At 39.9% G+C, this 18,896-nt stretch overlaps 1 protein-coding gene across 3 annotated transcripts; it reads right to left on the bottom strand.

Moving 5' to 3' along the window:
- Positions 1 to 280: 280 nt before the first annotated feature.
- CCNT2 (cyclin T2) lies at positions 281 to 18,675 on the bottom strand. Of its 3 annotated transcripts, XM_082198325.1 has the most exons (10): positions 18,406 to 18,658; positions 16,490 to 16,571; positions 12,767 to 12,889; positions 11,825 to 11,885; positions 11,329 to 11,391; positions 9,033 to 9,078; positions 6,443 to 6,606; positions 4,582 to 4,652; positions 2,820 to 3,945; positions 281 to 2,721 (listed from the first exon to the last, which is right to left on the bottom strand). In XM_082198325.1, the coding sequence occupies exons 1-10, from the start codon at positions 18,615 to 18,617 to the stop codon at positions 2,657 to 2,659; spliced, it is 2,013 nt and encodes a 670-aa protein (XP_082054451.1). In that variant the 5' UTR covers positions 18,618 to 18,658; the 3' UTR covers positions 281 to 2,656. The 3 variants fall into 3 exon arrangements, 2 of the variants coding, with proteins under 2 accessions (XP_082054451.1, XP_082054450.1); XM_082198324.1 differs by having other exon boundaries at positions 281 to 3,945; XR_014213402.1 differs by lacking the exons at positions 281 to 2,721; positions 2,820 to 3,945; positions 4,582 to 4,652 and having other exon boundaries at positions 6,467 to 6,606; positions 8,717 to 9,078; positions 18,406 to 18,675.
- Positions 18,676 to 18,896: the final 221 nt, after the last annotated feature.

Here is an 18,896-nt window from a genome sequence, read left to right as displayed (position 1 = left end):
TCAGCAGTTTTATCAAAACAGATCTAGAAGACGTGTGCCCCTCCAGATGTTAAGAGTACACCTCCAATCATTATTAGCCATGCTGGCTGAGGTGAGACTAACTATATCTGGAAGGTCATGTTTCTTATCCAAGAATATGGCTATGAAAGGAAACACTCATTCAATCTTCAAACAGCAACATTTGCATTTATAGTAGGAGGACTGACCAATCCTATGGTCATTTGTAGAATACACAGGGTTGATTATAAATACCTGAACAGAACCTCATTCAACTTATGGATTTCTGCAAAGGTAAGACAAGAGCTGTATGTTTATTAGGATATTTATCTGTCTTGTAACATGCATCCATTACATCCTCATGTAGTAATGGGTAAAAAGCATTCCAAGGCAAAGCTACAGGCTTGTAAGCAAATACTATGAGGCTTTGTAAATAAATTTTATTTAAAGTAAACATTTACTGTTTGTCTTCTTCCTACTGGGAATCACAATTTAAGACATTTTAATCTTGCTTACACCGTATGGCGAAAATTCTTCAGGATTTAATAGCATGGATGAGGTAGCGAATAAAGTCTAAAAAGGCTAAAAAATATGCAACAATGCAGGATCAAGTTTCACAATACAGGGTTTTAAGAAATATTCTTTCAATGTAAAAAGTTACAAGGGTGAAGAAGTTAACAGTTTTGGATGAGGCAGACTGTGAAGGGCTAAGGACTAGATTAAAATCTGAAGATACATTATTCATAGTGTCCATGTTCAAGAAGTGCTTAAAAAAGACACCCATAATTCAAATAAACGTCTTCAAGTATGTAGTACAAAGTTTTGCATTACTGGCGACTGAATATTACATAGTAATTGATGCACAAGTAGTTACATTATACTGTAACTACAAATTGGATACACGCTCAACAATTATCTAAAACATTTAGCTTAGTGTAGCTAACGGGGTTTAAACTTCAGATTTACTGCTGAAGTGTTTATAACCAATTAGAGCATAAACTGTGCAAGAACAGATGTTTCCAAATAGTGAATACCTCTCAGACACGAGGATAACTTAACAAAATCTTTACATTAAATACCCAGTAAGTAACACTTGCTACTGTACTGAATTTATGCTGAGGTAAATTCCATGCACTTAGGGTTAGCTGGTAAAATGGGACATCGGCTTTTAACAAAAACCCATCAACATTCACTACGGTCATCAATTGTTTAAAAAAGGCAGGTGAATGAAAACAGTAATATGACACTTACAGCCATAAAAATGTATACTAGTGGTTTAATTGGCGAGTGATTATTCAGAGCTGAAAAAACCTCAAGTTTTGTTATTACAATCACAAGTACAATTCACGTAGCATACGTGACAGTTCTTTTATTGTCTGAGATAAGGGAAAAGTTGGGATACCAATAATTGTATTTATTGCAAAGATAGTATTCCACCTGTAAAAGAAATATGGCATTTCACTCACATAACACACTTTTTCTTTTTAATTCAAAACGTGGCTGTCTGTATGAAATGCTAATGGAAAACAGTGATCCCTGTTCACTAATAACTTAAGTTTTTTAAAAAACTTACTAATTTCACTATACGTTTACGTATTTCAGTTCTTAAATCACGTTAATCTATATAACCATTATTAACAGCTCTGTGTCTCTATTACTGCATCAAGCCAAACATTTAAATGCACTTTCACATCAAAAAGATTATATAAACTTTATTTTTGCTTCCCCTTCTGAAAGCTACTGACATTTCAGCAGTCAACTTGGGTTTGTTTTTCTAATTTAAAAAAAAAACAACTACAAATGGAGGCCTGAGCAGTTTTCACATTGCCTCACTGGAGATACTGTGTTGTGGCTGACCATCCATCCACACTTGGTACATGATCCCCAATGAGTGAAGTGCTCTCAGGAAGTGGCTCCCAATAAGGCCTACAGTTTAACAGGAAGTGCCACTTTTATTTATATTTCTGATTGACTTTGATACAAGGGGGGAACGTTATGTATATTTGTCATACTTACAAGCAGCTCCAATCCTGAGTATTTATGGTTTATCTAAACATACAAAAATGTATGTACATTTCTCTCCACTTTTGTTGTAAACATTTGTCAGTATACTTTACATATCCCTTCTTTGAAACATGCAAATCATACATACAGTATAAATACACATTTAAAAAAAATACACTCATTCATAAACTAAGCAACAAAAACTGTGGCTGGCATATTCAGTTATAAATAATCAATGTGCGAGGCATTCCATACAGCTAAGAGCAGCCATTCAAACCTACTGTTCTCATCTGTGTTTGTGGAAAATACTGTGATTTTTGCACCTTCCAAGTCATTTACAGTATTTATAACACTATCGTATGTGGAGATAGGCTCATTTACTATACCTCTTCTTCTCAGAGTGAAGGATAAAGCAGCACTTACATATATTATATATATTTATATATATATATATATCTATATAAAGTAGGGCAGCAACTGCTGGGGTTGCGCGTATGAAGGTTTCCATTCTAATATTCTTAAATAAAAAAAGGAGAAAGGGACCAAAGCAACTGGTTACATATTCATTCCTTGGGCACTTAACAGTGAATCCAGCATGTCGAATGTGTCTTTGTAGTCCATATGCTGGCTGTTTGTACTGTACTCGTGACTGGCATCAGGACCGTTCTCCACAGGGTTCTTGTCCAGTTTCACGAGGGTGCTGAGATGTCCGTAGCCCACCTGGTATGCGACAGGGGGAGGAGGGGGTAAGGGAAGGTTAAAAACAGAGTTGAGAGAGGATACATACTGCTTAACAGAGGAAGAACTAGATGAACTACCTGAACTTTTGGAACTTTTGCTCATTTTGGAGTGATGGTTGTGAGAAGCATCATTGATGTACAGCCTCTTTCTTGAAGAGCCGGAACTAGAGGAATTGGCATCACTGCTCAAGCCAACAGGACTCCTCAGAACAGCTGGCGTTAATCCATCACTACTATGTTTAGTGCCACCACTACTACTGCCACCAGTATGGGAATGGGAATGCTTATGACTGCTACCATGATGGCGGTTTATGGAATGTTCCTTGTGCTTTTCCTTGTTAACATGGGGACTAGGGTGTTTGCTTTTCCCACTGCCCTCATCTGATGAGCTATGCCTTTCTGAGGAAGAGACTTTGATTTTCATTTTCAGATCTTCTTTGCTCAAGTTCTTTTCTGTGGGTGGAATGGGTATCCGCAATTTGAGTGACCCGCCCTTTTCTTTTTTGTCAGGCATGTGTTTTTCAGGCTTCTCTGCATTTGTAATGGGAATTTTCATTTTAATAGGGGAAGTTACAGAACTGCTACTTGTTGCTTGGGATTGAGTGTGCTTTTTGTATTGCTGTTCGGGGCCCATATAGTGTTCTCTTACATCCAGTTCGAGGGTTTCTAGCTTGCGTTTCTCTCTGTATTTATCCAACGACATTTTATGAGGCATTATTACAGGTGCAGATGTCACCTGCCCATGGTATTTGTTTCCCGGTTTGTGCACAGTAGAATGCTCAGAGAGTTTGTCAGCTCTGTGATGTAATCCTGAATGCAACTGCAATGAAGTGCCTGGTTGAAAGTTTATGTTGAACTGTCCACCAGGCAGTGAAGTATCTGGTTTCTGAGAATACATCTGTTCTGTCCTTGTTTGATCTTGGTGCTGAGGCCATTCTTGATGTGCTGACAGACTGTAAGAAGTACCTGGCATTCCTGTGGCCAGTATTGCCAGATTTTCTTGACTATCTTGAACAGAGATACTTCCTGAGTTCAGAGGAACTGGGGCAGGAAATGTGGATGTAGATGATTTTTGGAAAGTTGCGTTTGCGGATACACCAGCGACAGCATCTACTAAAATGGAATTCTGAACCAAAGATGAACCAAGAAGAGAGTTATCGGATCCCTGACCATCTCCTTTAGGTTTCCTTGCAGCCTGATTAGCCTACACAAGGATAAAAATGTAAAATTAGGACATAATCTGAAGTGTAACATCTACAAATACATCTGGCAATCAATAGAAGTCACTCAGTTCCAGAACTGAAGAACATGATGCTACTGCAATGAATTATTTTACTCTGAACCTTGACAAAGAACATTGAGCTCAAAAGCTCAGTGTTTTTGAACATCAGTTGGCTAAATAAAAAAAATACTCACTTGGATTAAAATTTCCCTTATGCAAACTTCTGCTGGGGGAGATGATAAACATAAATTTACTCTGCACATCCTAAACACCTGTTCCATAGGGTTAGAAGACCCTCTAGAACAGTGTGAAGATACAACAAAAGGGAAATTGGCAAATATCACTTCCCCTCTCCTTTCCTCAAGTGAAAACCTCATCTCGACTGAAGATGCTACCATTTGTGGTAGGGTAACTCTGGGTCTAGTTTACTACATGTCATTTTCACAACTGTTTTATAGTTGTTATAATGAAGATTTTATCGGTTAAATTACTGGAACATCAAAATTCACCTAGCAAGTGATAGGTCGGATGCTGGCTTTCAACCAAGCTGAAAGCAGATTAGCAGATGCTTACATATAGTATAGATGAGGCAGTTTCTTTACCACAATAATCTCTTACCCTCCAATTTCGAATCCTCTTTAATCTATTGGGAGTTTTCTCCAGTATCTGAAGAAACTCATGTGTCAGCTCTGTGAATGAAAACAAAATTAAGTGAAACATCTAAATAACTAGCTCAATTCCTATTAGCAACTTTCAGCACTTTTTGATGACTAGACTTAACAAAATTTATATAGAATACCACTTCATTGTAACCCCACCCAAAGTGGCTATCTATTCAATCAAAAGAACTTTACGTATGCCTGAAGCTAGTTTTCTAAGTCACTGCTTAAGATACTTTTTTTGGGGGGGAGGGGGGGATTTAAAAAGTAATGGGAGGAATACAATATATTTTGATGCCACTCCTCAGTATAAACCTCCAGCGTGATCCACCCTGTTAAATACCGTACTTTTCGCACCATAACACTCAGTCCCCCCCCCTAAAAGGTAAAGGGAAATGTGTGCGCGCGTTATGGAGCGAATGCAGGCAGGAGGAGCTGCTCTTGCTGGCTGTTCGGCAGCCTCTCTTCCTCCGCTTGGCTCGCTGAGAAGCCGGCAACAGCTGAGTGTCAGGAGACAGCCTCTCTTCCTCCTGTCTGCCTGCTCTATGGCTTTTTGGCGAGGTGGGAGAAGGGATGCAGCTTGGAAGCCGGCAAGAGCTGCACGCAGCGTGTAAAAGCCAAGGTGGGGAAAGGGAGCCAGTCTCTCTTTCTCCTGTCTGCCTGCTCTATGGCTCTCCCTTACACAAATGTAAGCGGCTCTTACTCTGCTTTCTTTACAATGAGCTGGAAGGAGGGACAAAGAGGGCATCCCCTTCCGTCCCTCCCCCAGCACCTCACCGGTAAATATCAAACAAAGCGGCTTACAAGGCTCGTGTCCCTGAGCTCCTCTTCTTTTTGCTCCGGTTCGAGGCAAGGCAGCTGCACAAATGTGAGTTCCCCCTCTCTCTTCCTTCCCTCCCTCCCTCCCTCTTCCAATGTCAATAAAATATTGGGGGGTCAGGTACAGGTAAGCCCCATCTCACAGACTGCAATGGATCTCAAGACAAAGTGCATGCACACAGGTACCTTATATGAATGGCAATGCCCATCAGCATGGGGGGAGGATGACTCCCTCAAATATTTAATGGGTGGGTGAAGGCACCTAGGCCTATAGGAGTTGGCTGCTTTGCCTAGGATAAGTGTGAGCTCCCCACCCCTTCCTTCATCACTGTATTGGAGATACCATACATTACTGACAGTTCATTCATTCACGTGGTTACAAAGCATGGATCCACATGGATCCTCAGGATTTTTGCACTGGGTCACCCCAAATTCACCATCAGATCACATAGCATGTCCATGGCTACAGCTTGCACCAAAAAAATCACGCACCCACTATTGCCTGGGGCCACAGTGGTGCAAAAACGTGGTTACAAAGCACGGATCCACATGGATCCTCAGGATTTTTGAATTGGGCTACCCCAAACTCACCGTCAGATCACATGTCTGTGGCCACAGCATGAACCACAAAAATCATACATCCACTGTTTCATTTAGAATTATTTTTTTCTTGTTTTCCTCCTCTAAAAACTATGTGCGTGTTATGGTTGGGAGCGTGTTGTAGAGCGAAAATTACGGTACACACCCACACCCAAAACAGTAAATGTAGCATTATTTTTAAAAGTCAGCATTTTTTAAAAAGTGTTAACATTCGGCATGGATGAAGCTATAATAAAATAAACTTGCATTACATACTGAAATGGTAAACACCTAGCCTGCAGGTAACTGCCGGATAAGTGTCTTTTTAGCCATCATGGTAAAGGTTAACAGGAATGTCACAAACAAAATAACTAGAAATACAAATTTAAATAAAAGAATAAAGGAAAACAGATTTTGCTTACCGTCAAGTAATTCTAAAGTAACAGAAGGATCTACATATTCCCACCAATGCTTTCCATCAGTTGATACCGGAATCTCCCAGTTGGACCACTTGCAAGCCAAATGTATACAGACACATGCTATCACAGTTGGTTTGTATTGAAGACAAAATGTAGTAAGGTGCAGACTGTAGTTGGAAATGTTTCACAATGGAAGAACAAACGTCAAACATGGAAAAGAACAAAAAACAAGAAGAGAACACTTATCACCACAGTATTCAAGGTATATATTATTATGCTGTAATTTTTTTTTTAATGTACAACTTTGGGACTTTATATTAAAAAACAAAACATACAGGTATTCATACACAAGAATTTAGGTCTGTTTCTGCTGATAAAATAGAAGAACTACTACAGTATTCTGTTCTTCCAGCAGTACAGGAACTTAATACACAAGGAAATCAAAATATTAGCATTCATAAATATCAATATTTCTGCAAAAATATACTCCTTCAAATTTTATGGCATCGTAATGTATGTTTCATTTTGAAAGTTAGTGAAGTAATGTGTAAAGCAACATGTAGGGGGGAAATGAAATCCCTTCCAGTACAGCCTGCAACATAGTTTGCATTAGTCAAGTCAACAGAGTCACGATCAAGTAAAAAATTCTAGCTGGAAGCAACACAACTGTGGCAATTCCATGTCTAACATTGATTTGAAATTTGAGCTAATGGAAAGATATTCATTCTAACAAGTGTGTCCGCCCTAGCAAGTACTTATTAAACAAATATTTGATTATGTGCATATTTACACTATGTCCTAGATCCAGAGATTTAAGCAGAAAAACAATTCCATTTAATCAAGGCAGCCCCACCCAATTCCTCTCATTTCCTTGTCTACTGCAACCTTCAGTGGCCTATCCCAAGCTGTTTCACTGTGGTCCACTGTGGTCCACTGTGCCTTAGGATTGGCTTGAGGTGGTGGGGGTAGGGTGGTCCCTGGAAAGCCCTGCTGCATGAGCAGAGTTCCACTTTTATTTTCTCTGGATCCAACACAATGAGCTTAAAATCACATGCTCCTTTCTTCTCTCCACACCATAATCAGTTCATAATTAATCATTCAAACTGCAAGCCAGAATAACATAGGCATTTAGTTCCTATTTCATCTCCTCAAACCCTCTTAACAATATCACTTTAAGGGGAGATCATTATTTCCTGTATCCTTGCCACACAATAGATCTCTTCCCAGGTCTTCAGATTTTTGCTTACATATTTTCAAAATTCATCATTTCCCCCATCTAAACCCTCATTTATATACTCCATTATCCTGTTTACTTTACTGTAGGTTTCTGCTCACTCTTTTTATTTCATTCAATCAAACCAATGTCTGAGTTATATCCCTAATGTCTCTCTAATGTCCTAATGTTCTGTCCATTTAAGTTTAACTCTTAGATATTATTTATAAAGTCATCTTCTTTCACCATTCCATTTCATATCCGCTTCACATAAGTTAAACCTGTTATCCTCTCTTTTGCCTTTGGCTTTCATGCTCTCTCCAAGGCTGGAACTGTGCATCAGAATACAAATTAACCTATCTCCTTTTTGCAAAGTCTACTTTTTTCTATAAAATTAATGACTAGGCTGGTTAACATACTGATAAAACTCCTATCACACAGCCAGGAGAAATAATAAATCAGGATATAGTGTCACTTCCCCCAATTCGTGACTGGTCTTTATCTATGAACCATGAACTGTGAATTAAAATCTAATGATTAATAACAATATAAGACAACTTCAAACCAGTGGTCATGACTCAAGCTTATTTTAAATCAGTTAACAAGACAGGAATTGGGGAAATAACAACTAAACACTGTTTACTCCTCCTCCCAACCTCCCAGTGAAGACCAAGGCTTTGCTTAGGCCAGCAGGTATTTTTTTAAACCCACAACCTTTCCATGCGAATGTCATCTGGGCACTTTCCTGAACACTTGCAATTTATTTACATCTCTCTTCCACCTATCCATTTTACTGAAAACTGAAAACCCACTGGCTAGAGGTCATTTCTGACCAATTAATAGTAGGGCTTTTTCCCCACATAAATATGTTAAAGAACTAGCCAGCTTCTGCACTGCTAAATGTCTTATAGGCTAGTTCTAATGTAGCTGTAACAAAAGCTTTTTTTTTTTTTTACTACAGCTGTTGTTTGATTTCTTTTTAGAAAAAACAATGCTATTTTATTTTCATTAAGAAAAAAATGCCATTAACTACAAGGGTAAACTAGAAACAGCTTTGTACTTACCAAGATGCTCGGATTTCTAGGTTAAGTTTATCTCTCTGTAATCTTTAGCTGCTATTCAGGCTACCATTTTTAGACTTATGCACTCACAATCGAGAAAAAGTCACCAGAAAGCACCACTACACTTCACATCGTGCATTTAACCCCTTTGTGCCATTAGGCCCTTGTACAATACACCGCACTGCAAACAGGAAGGTACCACCACAGTAGATGGCCCAGTCGCCTGTTGCAACAAGGGTTCGACACAGGTAGGGGACCCTGCAGTAAAGGAAGCTATAGTGTGCTACAACAGTGCAACAAAGAGGTTCAGGATAACAACCTGTTGGTAGCCATGAAATAGGATGTCTGTGCCAAATCCTTGCTTGCTGTAAGAAAAAAAAGAAACAATGAAATTAGACATCAGTATAGTTAATTCCCCAAATTAAAATGCTTTCTATGTGTGAAGATAATACAAGCGGCCCACTTGCAAATGAACACAATGCAGGCCATTGCCAAGGCAAAGTTTTTGTTTACTCAGCTACCCTTCAAACTAACTCTGCTACTAGGTTTTTTGAGCATGAATTTATTTATTTAATCAAAGTAACACAATAAGCTAGCCAGTACTTCAAAACTCCGGGATAGGGCAACTAATATGTTTTGAGGTAATTCAGCGGTAGATCATAGTCTTCATAGCCTGAGCCTTACAACTCAACTACTAATAGGTTTGCTCTAAGTAAATCATAGATGACCTCCATCTTGCCAATAAAAATGAAGCTGGAGGTCAGCAAAAAGCATCTGATTCTCTATAGTTTTCAGTGGTCACCAACAGTTTTTCATCCTGCCACCACCATTACTCTAGCATAAAGGAGGCGGCCCTCAGTGTCAGCCAACCTAGAAACTCAGCGTAACATTATGTTGATGATGTACAGATTTTTCCATCTTTGCTTTAACACTGCTGATTCTTTAAGGAAGACAGCTCACAACAGCACCTGTCCACTAGACAGGTGGGCATGGTTTGGGGGAAAACGGCTTACAGGCCAAACTGGATGCTCTGGCAGACCAAGACTGGCCCACAGGCTGGAGGCTCCCCACTTATACTGTAGGATCTCATTACAGTGGTACCTCGGTTTAAGAACAATTTGGTTTACAAACTCCGCAAAACCGAAAATAGTGTCTTGGTTTGAGAACTCTACCTCAGTCTAAGAAGGGAATCCAAACACTGGAAGGGCACTGGCGGTAGGAGTCCTCATTAGGGAAAGCGCACCTCGGTTTAAGAACGGTTCTGGTTTAAGAACGGACTTCCAGAATGGATTAAGTTCGTAAACCGAGGTACCACTGTAGTTCTTTTAATTTGTCAAATATTGATGTCACAACACTAAAAGAAGATTTCTGATCATGTATTCTCCAATCCTGCCCCTTTGAAAGGTGGTGGCAGTGTTGGGATAAAGAACTGCTTCTTCAAAATTCACAAGGTAAAGAGACTAAACTGCGCTTTCTCAAACAACTGTCTTCTTCACCTGCACTTTTTCAGATGATGAACTTTTTAAAATAATGTATGTGAAAGTAGGGAAGCAGATAAAGACCTTCTTATAGGCTATCAATGTTTGTAAGATGGTGACCAGCAAATTCGAATAAACTGGTGGATCAGAAAGACTGAGGAAACAGATGCAAAAGCTATTATATATAATGCTGTCTTGCTAAATTATTCTAATTTAATGTAATAGTCACCAAAAAAAAACAACCACCTTTTAAGGTATTACCATAGCATCTCAATTCTGGTCATTTGTTTTCAGGCAAGTCTAACTTAAAAAAGAAAAAGAAAAATCAGGAGTGGGCAGCCTGGGAGCCCTTGGCTTAATTTCATGGAGCTAGAAAGGAGGACAAAACGTGGGGAGTGGGAGGTGTGTCAGAAAGAAAAATGAGTGCCTCCTCCCACTTCTGGTACTAGGTCCATACACTTTTTACTCCAACACTACCTACCATAGACTACTCAGAAGGAATATAGCCCCAGACAGAAAAAGGTTGCCCACAACTGTTTAAAATTGAGGGAACTTTGGCTCAGTTCTCACTATGACTGTGACACATCATTTAATCCATATGCGGTCCAGAAATTAGGCAGGTCTACCTCATTAAAAAGAAAGAATAAAAATAAATATATTACAATTGAATAAGATGGGAGGCCTAGGAGAAAAGTATTTGCAGATCTAGAAAGGGAAAAGAGAGTCAGAACAGTTAATGCTGTGAAAACTGACCAATGCTTCAAAAGCAAGTACTATGTATTGCAAGTACTTAATAATTTCCATCTATGGCCTGTTATCTGGCTTGCTTTGCAAAAAGAAAAACACTTTATCCCCAATTCCATTGATTGTATATGGATGTCTACCTTATTCTCTGATTATCTTACAGCAAAATCACCCATATCAGAAATATCTACAAAATATGTACCTGGAGGGCCAATTTTTACTTTAAAAACACACCACACAACTTATAATCTACATATCCTTTATAGATCCAGGTAAAAACAAAACCTACTAGTGATTTACTCACAGCAGAAGTAATATTCCAGAAACAGTTTTAGTAAGTCACACCAGTTCCTACAGAGATGTAGGGAAAGAATCAGTTAAATTGTTACTGACCTCTCACTAACTGCGTACATTTCACAACATCTGTGTGTGGATGCTCAATGGTAATCTCAAAACCTGAAAAATTAAATGTGTTATTTCACAAACTTACATTATATATGTCCATAAATTTAAAAGTACCTGGGGTCATGTTTCTTTCAAGTGCGTAAATTAATAATCTCATAATGGACTACTAAAGTAAGTTTAGGGTACTTGCACTGAATGATTTTTTAAAAAAAAAATGCAAGCCGTTATACTGCTTAGTTACTATGTGTACATTTATTGCAGTAAGTGTGGTTATACTAGATTAACTCTGAAAGGACAGGCTATAAACATGGTGCAAAGACAAGAATAAAATGGCTTCTATGATCAGATTTCTCCTAATATGTATGTTGTGTGTCTATCAATCAAATATGTAAGTATTCTATTACTGGAACTACACTATAATGTGAAGATGTTACTGGCTATACAGTTGCTTTAAGAATACCATATATACATTTAACATACTTACCTAAAGTTTGAAGCATTATTGTTTCAAGTATAACCAGCTCTTGGGCTTGCTGAAGGTATGCCTAATAATAAAGAAAAATGCTGAAGCATCAATACAGCAACTTTAACAAGTTAATAACACCAAAGTATATACCAAATAAACTGATTGGCTATCAACACTTATTTTGGGGTACACATCACAATCACCAAGACAGCAAGAAATTATTTTATCTCATGCTTTTGTTTCTTTCATGATGTCTTAAAACACACAGTTCTGATTAGCCTCATCACAATAGTTGTCTCTAATATGCATAGCAATATTGGGGATGTTCAGACATTTATTTCCCTTTCTTACCTCTAAGCATAGTGAGATCAGACATGGCTCCTGGGTTCAAACCCTCTTCTCAACATTTTTATGTTCCCCTCAACTGTATGAAAAGGCAATGCTTGAACAGAGTATGTTGTTTGTATATGTCCCTAACCTGCAAAGTGCTTAAATAAATGCACAACACCCAGTTTAAGTTTTGAAAGGAGCTCAATACAGGAAGGAAGGAGGCACATTGAGCATTGAGACTCCTGCTCTCATTGCATGCAGAGGTGAGAGACAGAACATAATGTCTGAATAGCTCAATATTTTATGAGAACAGATGGTCATCTGAGGGAAGTAGAAAAAATGTGTAATATGGCAAAATCTGCCAATAAAGCAAAAAACAAGCATTTCCCCCCAGTTGGAATAAACTTTTTTTTTCAATTAAAAAAGTTATTTTGATTTCAACTATTAGGACAGGCTGCTGCTAAAGTTCCATAATAATAATTTAATATTAAGTAGAAATGTATTATCTGTGAATTCAAATATGCAATGGGAAAGGAACAACGCAGCTTACAATTCTGCCAAGACTAAAGCAAAAAGCTGGCAGTCTTTTAAAGTGTCAGTTATGCTTTATGAAGACTGATGTGTACGTACATCACTCTTTGTGTCCAGCTCTTGATGATGAAGGCAAGCATGTGCTACTTTGATAACATGTTCGAGTTTTCGTGGCTGTTCTTCCACTTTTGCAGCCAAAAATAATGCAGTAGGAGATATAATCTGTCAGACAAAAAATGCTTCAGTCAGAACAATGTTGCAACACATCTCCCATAAGATTAGTTACCTCTAACAAATGGGTAAATCTTAAAACAAGAGTGATAAAGCCTTGTGGAAGTTCTGCCATCTAGAAATATTAGAATGTAGCACTTTTCCTGAAATAGCCTTTATAGAATCAATGAAAGCACAAGACTTACTGAAAGTGTTTAATATCCTATGCAGCAAAGATTGCCAATATGTATTTATCTTCCTTTCTACTGTTTCAATGCAACAGGTGAGAGGGTGCAACTGCTTCAAGTCTTGCAGCCAATTGTTATTTGAACCAAAGTTTGAGGTGTGACTATTTTTGTCACTTAGACATGGTGTTAATTGCTCAACCCATTCTCTAATTATGTTAGTCCTCCCCTCAAAGGTATGCTATGATTTAAACCAAGGCAACCAATACAACTGTGGATGATCTAGATATCAAAAAGATAGGGAGAATGACCCTGCCAATTCTCATGTACTCCCTAGTACGGGAGAGCTTTCAATCATTCTAGTTCACTGTTGTGGGCAAGGAGATAGTACCAAGGTAGGGTGTGATTCAGCTCCTACTGAACAAGGAGGCTCCAAATGATGGTACACAAAACTCCTGGACTGCCTCAGGTGAGTTATCCTGTGGAGTTCCACAGGGTGCTATCTTTTAATGTCTATAATAAATCATTAGATGAGTTCACCATGGGTTTGGGGGCATGGGGTCATCAGTTTGCTAATGACACTCAGCTCTGTTTTCCCATTCTGTTTGCATCAGGCATGCCAATGATGTTCTTGCCTGGTTGCTTAGGCTCAGTGAGGGCCTGGATGGGTGTGAGCAACCCAGATAAGTATCACATATTGACAATGGGCAGTTTTATTGATCAGGGCTTAGGAACAATTCCAAAATTTAAGGAAGTCACACTCAAGAATTCGTCTTCACCCAACACTGCTTTTGAATGTCCACATGGAGCTGTGGCTAGGAATGTAGCACATCAGTTTTGGCTGATATGCCAGCTCTACACATTGAAACTAAGCATCTGTCACTGTCACTGTCACACAGAACATGGCAACTTATCTCAACTACTATAATGCCCTTTGAAGTGTGGCTGCCACTGGGCACTGTACAGAAACCTCAGATGACCTAGGGTGCAGCAGCACAAAATGGTCAGTCGCTGGGAGTTGGTGATATTATTTACTCATGAATTCCAGTGTTGGTTTGTGTCCAGGCCTACATTTGCCAACTTAGTGCCAGCTAGGTGTGTTGAACATCAATCCCCACCCCCAGCAAAGTTGATGGGAATTGTTGTCCAAACACATCTTAAGGGCACCAGGTTGGTCGAGAATATGGAAAGTACAGTTCTTGACATTTGAACCTGAGGCAAGACTGCTTTTGAAAGCACATTCTCAAAAATACTGCCCCCTCCCTGCAAGGAGTCAAAATTAGCAGAAGAGATGTTGCCCTTGGTGCTGCCATCATATGAAGTGAACATATGTAACCTCAAACAAGCATATTTTTGGTGATGGTATCTGAACTGTACAATTCCCTCCCTTAAAGTGTCCCACCAGATGCTTTCCAGAATTTGTGAATGTATGATATATCAAGCCTTTACAAAGTTTTAATTCTGTTTCCCTTTCCCCCAAGTAGTGCTCCAAGCAACTGATTTGTCCATACTTGGATCCTAAAGTTATTTAGCTTTGCAGCAATTAGCATTCTGCCACCAATATTTACAGCATATTAAAGCATGCCAGCCTGCTAAAGTTCCAAAATTTAACCACAAGTAGTATCATGTCCAAACACTTTTAAAGAATATCTAACACTAATGAATCCTTATGGGATACACTGTTTACATTACAGCTATTTATCAGAATAATCATAGAATCTATTCAGTAGCAGTGAAAAATAGGAAAAAAACAGTATTAGAATCACACGCTCCTACTGCGTTTGTACTATTTCAACCAAACAGTCTATGTTGCTTAAAGCAAAATTTAAGTCCTCTTAATATGGCTAACACACACTATCAGCAAGAGAGAAGGATGCTACCTATAACCATCAAGCTCCATCTGCAACATCTAGCCTGTGTGAGCATCTGTCTCCAAACCATGACCATTTCTGGCTATTACAGAAGACAGAAGTACTTTGTCTAGGTGTCCTGAAGTTTCTAAGCTACATAAGCTGCCAACAATCTGACTAAACAAAACCTATGATTGCTGGAATAACAAAGCAAGAATAATACTAGAAACTAGACTCTTGGTCAGAGCACCATATTCAGCACCTTGGCTGCAAGCAAAGGGGGAGCTTGCTTGTAGAAATGAAAAACCACATTTACAACCAGGGTTTTCTTTCTACCCTGGCAATATCAATAGCTTGTCTATGCAAGTACAGTCATACCTTGGCTCCTGAACGCCTTGGTACTCGTACATATTGGCTCCCAAACGCCAAAAACCCGGAAGTGTTCCGGTTTTCAAACCTTTTTCGGAAGCCGAATGTCCAACATGGCTTCCACTTGAATGCAGGAAGCTCCTGCAGCCAATCGGAAGCCGCACCTTGGTTTTCAAGCCATTTCAGGAGTTGAACGGATTTCCGGAACGGATTAAGCTCAAGAACCAAGGTATGACTGTATGGCCACAATAACTACAACAAAACTGCAGCTATGCACACAACTGCTTCATGTGTATGCACTACTTTGGATCCATGTTCAACACTACAGCATTTTTATTTCTTATATCCCAGTTTCAAAAATACTGCATTTTATCACTCATTACAAAAATGTAAGCATTCATTAGCCACTCCAAATGATACAAAATTAGATAAGGGGCACTTACTTACAATAAACTCCCACTGTGTTTATGCTAATTACATTTGTAAAGAAATTTCATTACTGAACTTTTTAGAAATAACTTTAAGGCTCTTGTTAGTTTCTGGAGGACATGAGAGACTGCAGCTTACAAGGCACATTGGCACAGGTCTATCAGGTTCCAATTTCATTATGAACCACAAACTCCACTCCAGTTTATAAGCAGCTGGTGTTGTATCCAACATTCTGCAAGCAGAACTCTGTATAGCCAGACTTCCCCTTCCTCTCCTCCCCCAACACCCACAAAAATCTTCTATGGAGAGTCTTCTCAAACTTCTGGAGATTTTCGGGGGGAAACGTTTCACCTCACAAGTGGACATGTCTTGTATTAAAGGGACAGGAATACTGGACACTGCCCATGGCTTCCAAGTACTGCTATTATGCATCCTTCACTGGCATTAATGCCCCCCCAAATGAACTGATTGGAGCATGAATTATCCAAACTCTCTTAACTCACAGAGCTGTGAAAGAATCTCCCTAACAATGGCCATCCTCTCATTGGAGAGTCTAAGCAAGACACATACTCACCTAAATCAAAATCAGCACAGCATTTTTAGTTCATGAAGAGATACTAATAGTAAACAAGATTTTATAAATGAGATTCTCTTACCATAGCTGACTACTTACAAGCAGAAATAACAGACTGAGACTAACTAATGTCAAATAATTTTTTAAATAAATGCTACATATCCCACAAATAGCACTGTTCTTATAAAGGCTTAGATGTACTTACATTTCTATTAAATTTTGTGAAGGAATGATGCATATAAAACCTGTGCATGTAAACAATTGCGGTATTAATTGTAAGTTGAGATCTAAAAAGAGAGTTAAGGAAGTTTTAAGTACCCAAATTAGAACTCTCTCTCCAAGTGCTTAAATTGAACCATAAGACACAATATGTAAAAGACAAGACTAATTTATTTTCATTTCATTCAGATATAACTTTAAAATATCTGTTAAATTAACAAGGGAACACACGTTATAACCCAAACTTCAATAGGCTGTATCTAGTCCAGGGCTCACAGATAAATAATTGTGCCCCCATCCCCCAAAGGGTAAAACCACTCGCAAGAAAGGCTGGAATGTAGGGCAAGAAGCTTCATTGGGAGTGGTGAATTCAGAAAATCAGGAATGGTGTGTTTGAAATCACACTGCATTGGCTGTAACTTACTCATATTTTTAAGTTAATGCTATTTTTTTTTTACTTGTACACAGCCATTCTGAGTGGTTGGTACACTGTCATTGTTGATATTTTTCAAAGATGTATACTAAAGCTTTCAAGATTTTCAGATTATTCCACATTTTAGTCTACATTATGTTTGTTGGGAAAAGCCACACAAAGTTTGTTGTTTTAGAAATGATTAACTTTCTGCAAGTATTCCTAGTGTAGGAAACTGTAAATAAGTCATCACTGTAAATCTAGAAAAGCTGTTGCAAATCAAGGCATCCAGTCACATATTCACAAGTTTAGACAATGTTTATTTGTCAAACAAGAACACACAGTGGGTTCACAAAGTTATCTACACAGGACTTACAGGGAATTTGTGATGGGTGATTAAACTTTACTGTAATAAGTTGGTTGCAGTCTGTGAAAGTGGGTTTCAGGATAAAGTTAGCCTACTAGTTAATATACCCAATGGGAGGAAATGTTTGTTCAACCTATTATAGTAGATTATCCTTGCTAAAAATAATTAAAACATCTGTGATTATGTCTAAATTCTGCAGAGAAAGAAAGTTTTTAGAATAAGCCTGTCATCATTCCTGATTTCAGACAACTGAAGGCGTTGTATAGAACACCCAATACATTCTACAGTGCCTAACTTTTCTTTTGAGATAATGGACTATTTGCAGCACTTTGACCATTTTTTTTTTATTTCAGAACAAGAATGGGGGGGGAGCATTTGCTAGGCTGCGGAAAGGCTGCCCTGTGTGATCTCCTCAATCCACATGCTAGGAGAAGCATCAAATCTCCTCCACTTGAATGTGTGTAGGGAGGGGCAGGCTTCTGTTCCTTTTCATACCTATCTCAATTATTCTCAATTTACCAAAAACAACAACAACCAACCCACATAGCTTAAACTAAAAACTTGCTATCTAAACCTGAGATTAAGAAGACGAAACCCTATCACGTATGCACAAAGCCATTACTGAACAGTTTCGCTGAAACAAGACGGCTGCACTTCAAAAGGCCCCCTTTTGAGATGCTAGCCCCTAGTTTCTCTGCTCCAAAGGGCGACAAATACAAAAAAAAGCCTCATTTTCAGCCCCGCACAGAACTCACAAGCCACACAAACACACACGAGGCAGTACAGGTCACCCCGTGCCAGCAGAATCTGGGGCCTGCAAGGCCATCGCGCCGAGCCGTTAACGCAGCCGCCGAACAAAACCCTCCCTCCCTCCGCGACTCCCGAGGGATCCTGTGGCGCCTCCCTCCCACCCACCCCCTCAGCCGGAGAAGAAGGGAAAGGCGAGCCAGGAGGAGGAGGAGGAGCCAAAGCAGGCGAGGCCTCCTCGGCTCCCCAAAGGGGCCGCCTGCCTGGAGGAAAAATTCGGCCTGGGGAGCAGTCGGAGAGGGTCTTTCCCGTCCCTTTAGGCCCGCGACCACCCCTCCCCGTCCCTCTGCCCGCCGCCTTCGCCCCAGAAGGATACACGTTGAGGCGCTGGCCCATGTCCTGGATGAGGTTGGCTGCCTGCTGCCGGTACGAGAGCTCCTTGTCGGCCTCGACGCCGCAGCGGCGAGACGGCGTATTCTCCAGCTGCTCCCGGCTGAAGAACCAGCGAGGGGTCCCCGGGCCGCCTCCGCCAGCCCCGCGCGACGCTGAACTCGCGCCAGGTCCGGAACCCGCCACAGCCGCCGCCATGACACAACCACTTCCTCCTCCTCCTCCCGCAGCGGCAACCGGCACGCCCGACTCCGCCTCCTCCTCCGTCGCGGCCTCTCTCGCGACAACTCAGAATCCCGCGAGGAAGAGTCACGGGGCTTCCGCTCCTCTCCGGCTTTATGTATGCATACATATATAAACAACAACACCCCGAAACCATAGAGTTGTCCATAGACTGTGAATGAGCCGCAGAGTCGGCGAGCGCGCGCGTTACTCTTTGGCTGTTCGATCTCTATGATATGGTGCAGCTCGTCTTCA

The sequence above is a fragment of the Podarcis vaucheri genome (genome assembly GCF_965113315.1).
Source record: "Podarcis vaucheri genome assembly, chromosome: 1".
Taxonomy (NCBI): Eukaryota; Metazoa; Chordata; class Lepidosauria; order Squamata; family Lacertidae; genus Podarcis; species Podarcis vaucheri.
This window is presented reverse-complemented; position numbering and strand designations above follow the sequence as displayed.

What these genes read in the sequence shown, in the direction of transcription:
- CCNT2 (XM_082198324.1), bottom strand. Translation starts at nt 18,617, where the DNA reads ATGGCGGCGGCTGTGGCGGGTTCCGGACCTGGCGCGAGTTCAGCGTCG. An exon ending in AGCTGGACACAAAGAGTGAT is followed by an intron (nt 11,886 to 12,766) that starts GTACGTACACAT and finishes CTTTATTATTAG; the next exon opens with GCATACCTTCAGCAAGCCCA. An exon ending in AATAATGCTTCAAACTTTAG is followed by an intron (nt 11,392 to 11,824) that starts GTAAGTATGTTA and finishes TTAATTTTTCAG; the next exon opens with GTTTTGAGATTACCATTGAG.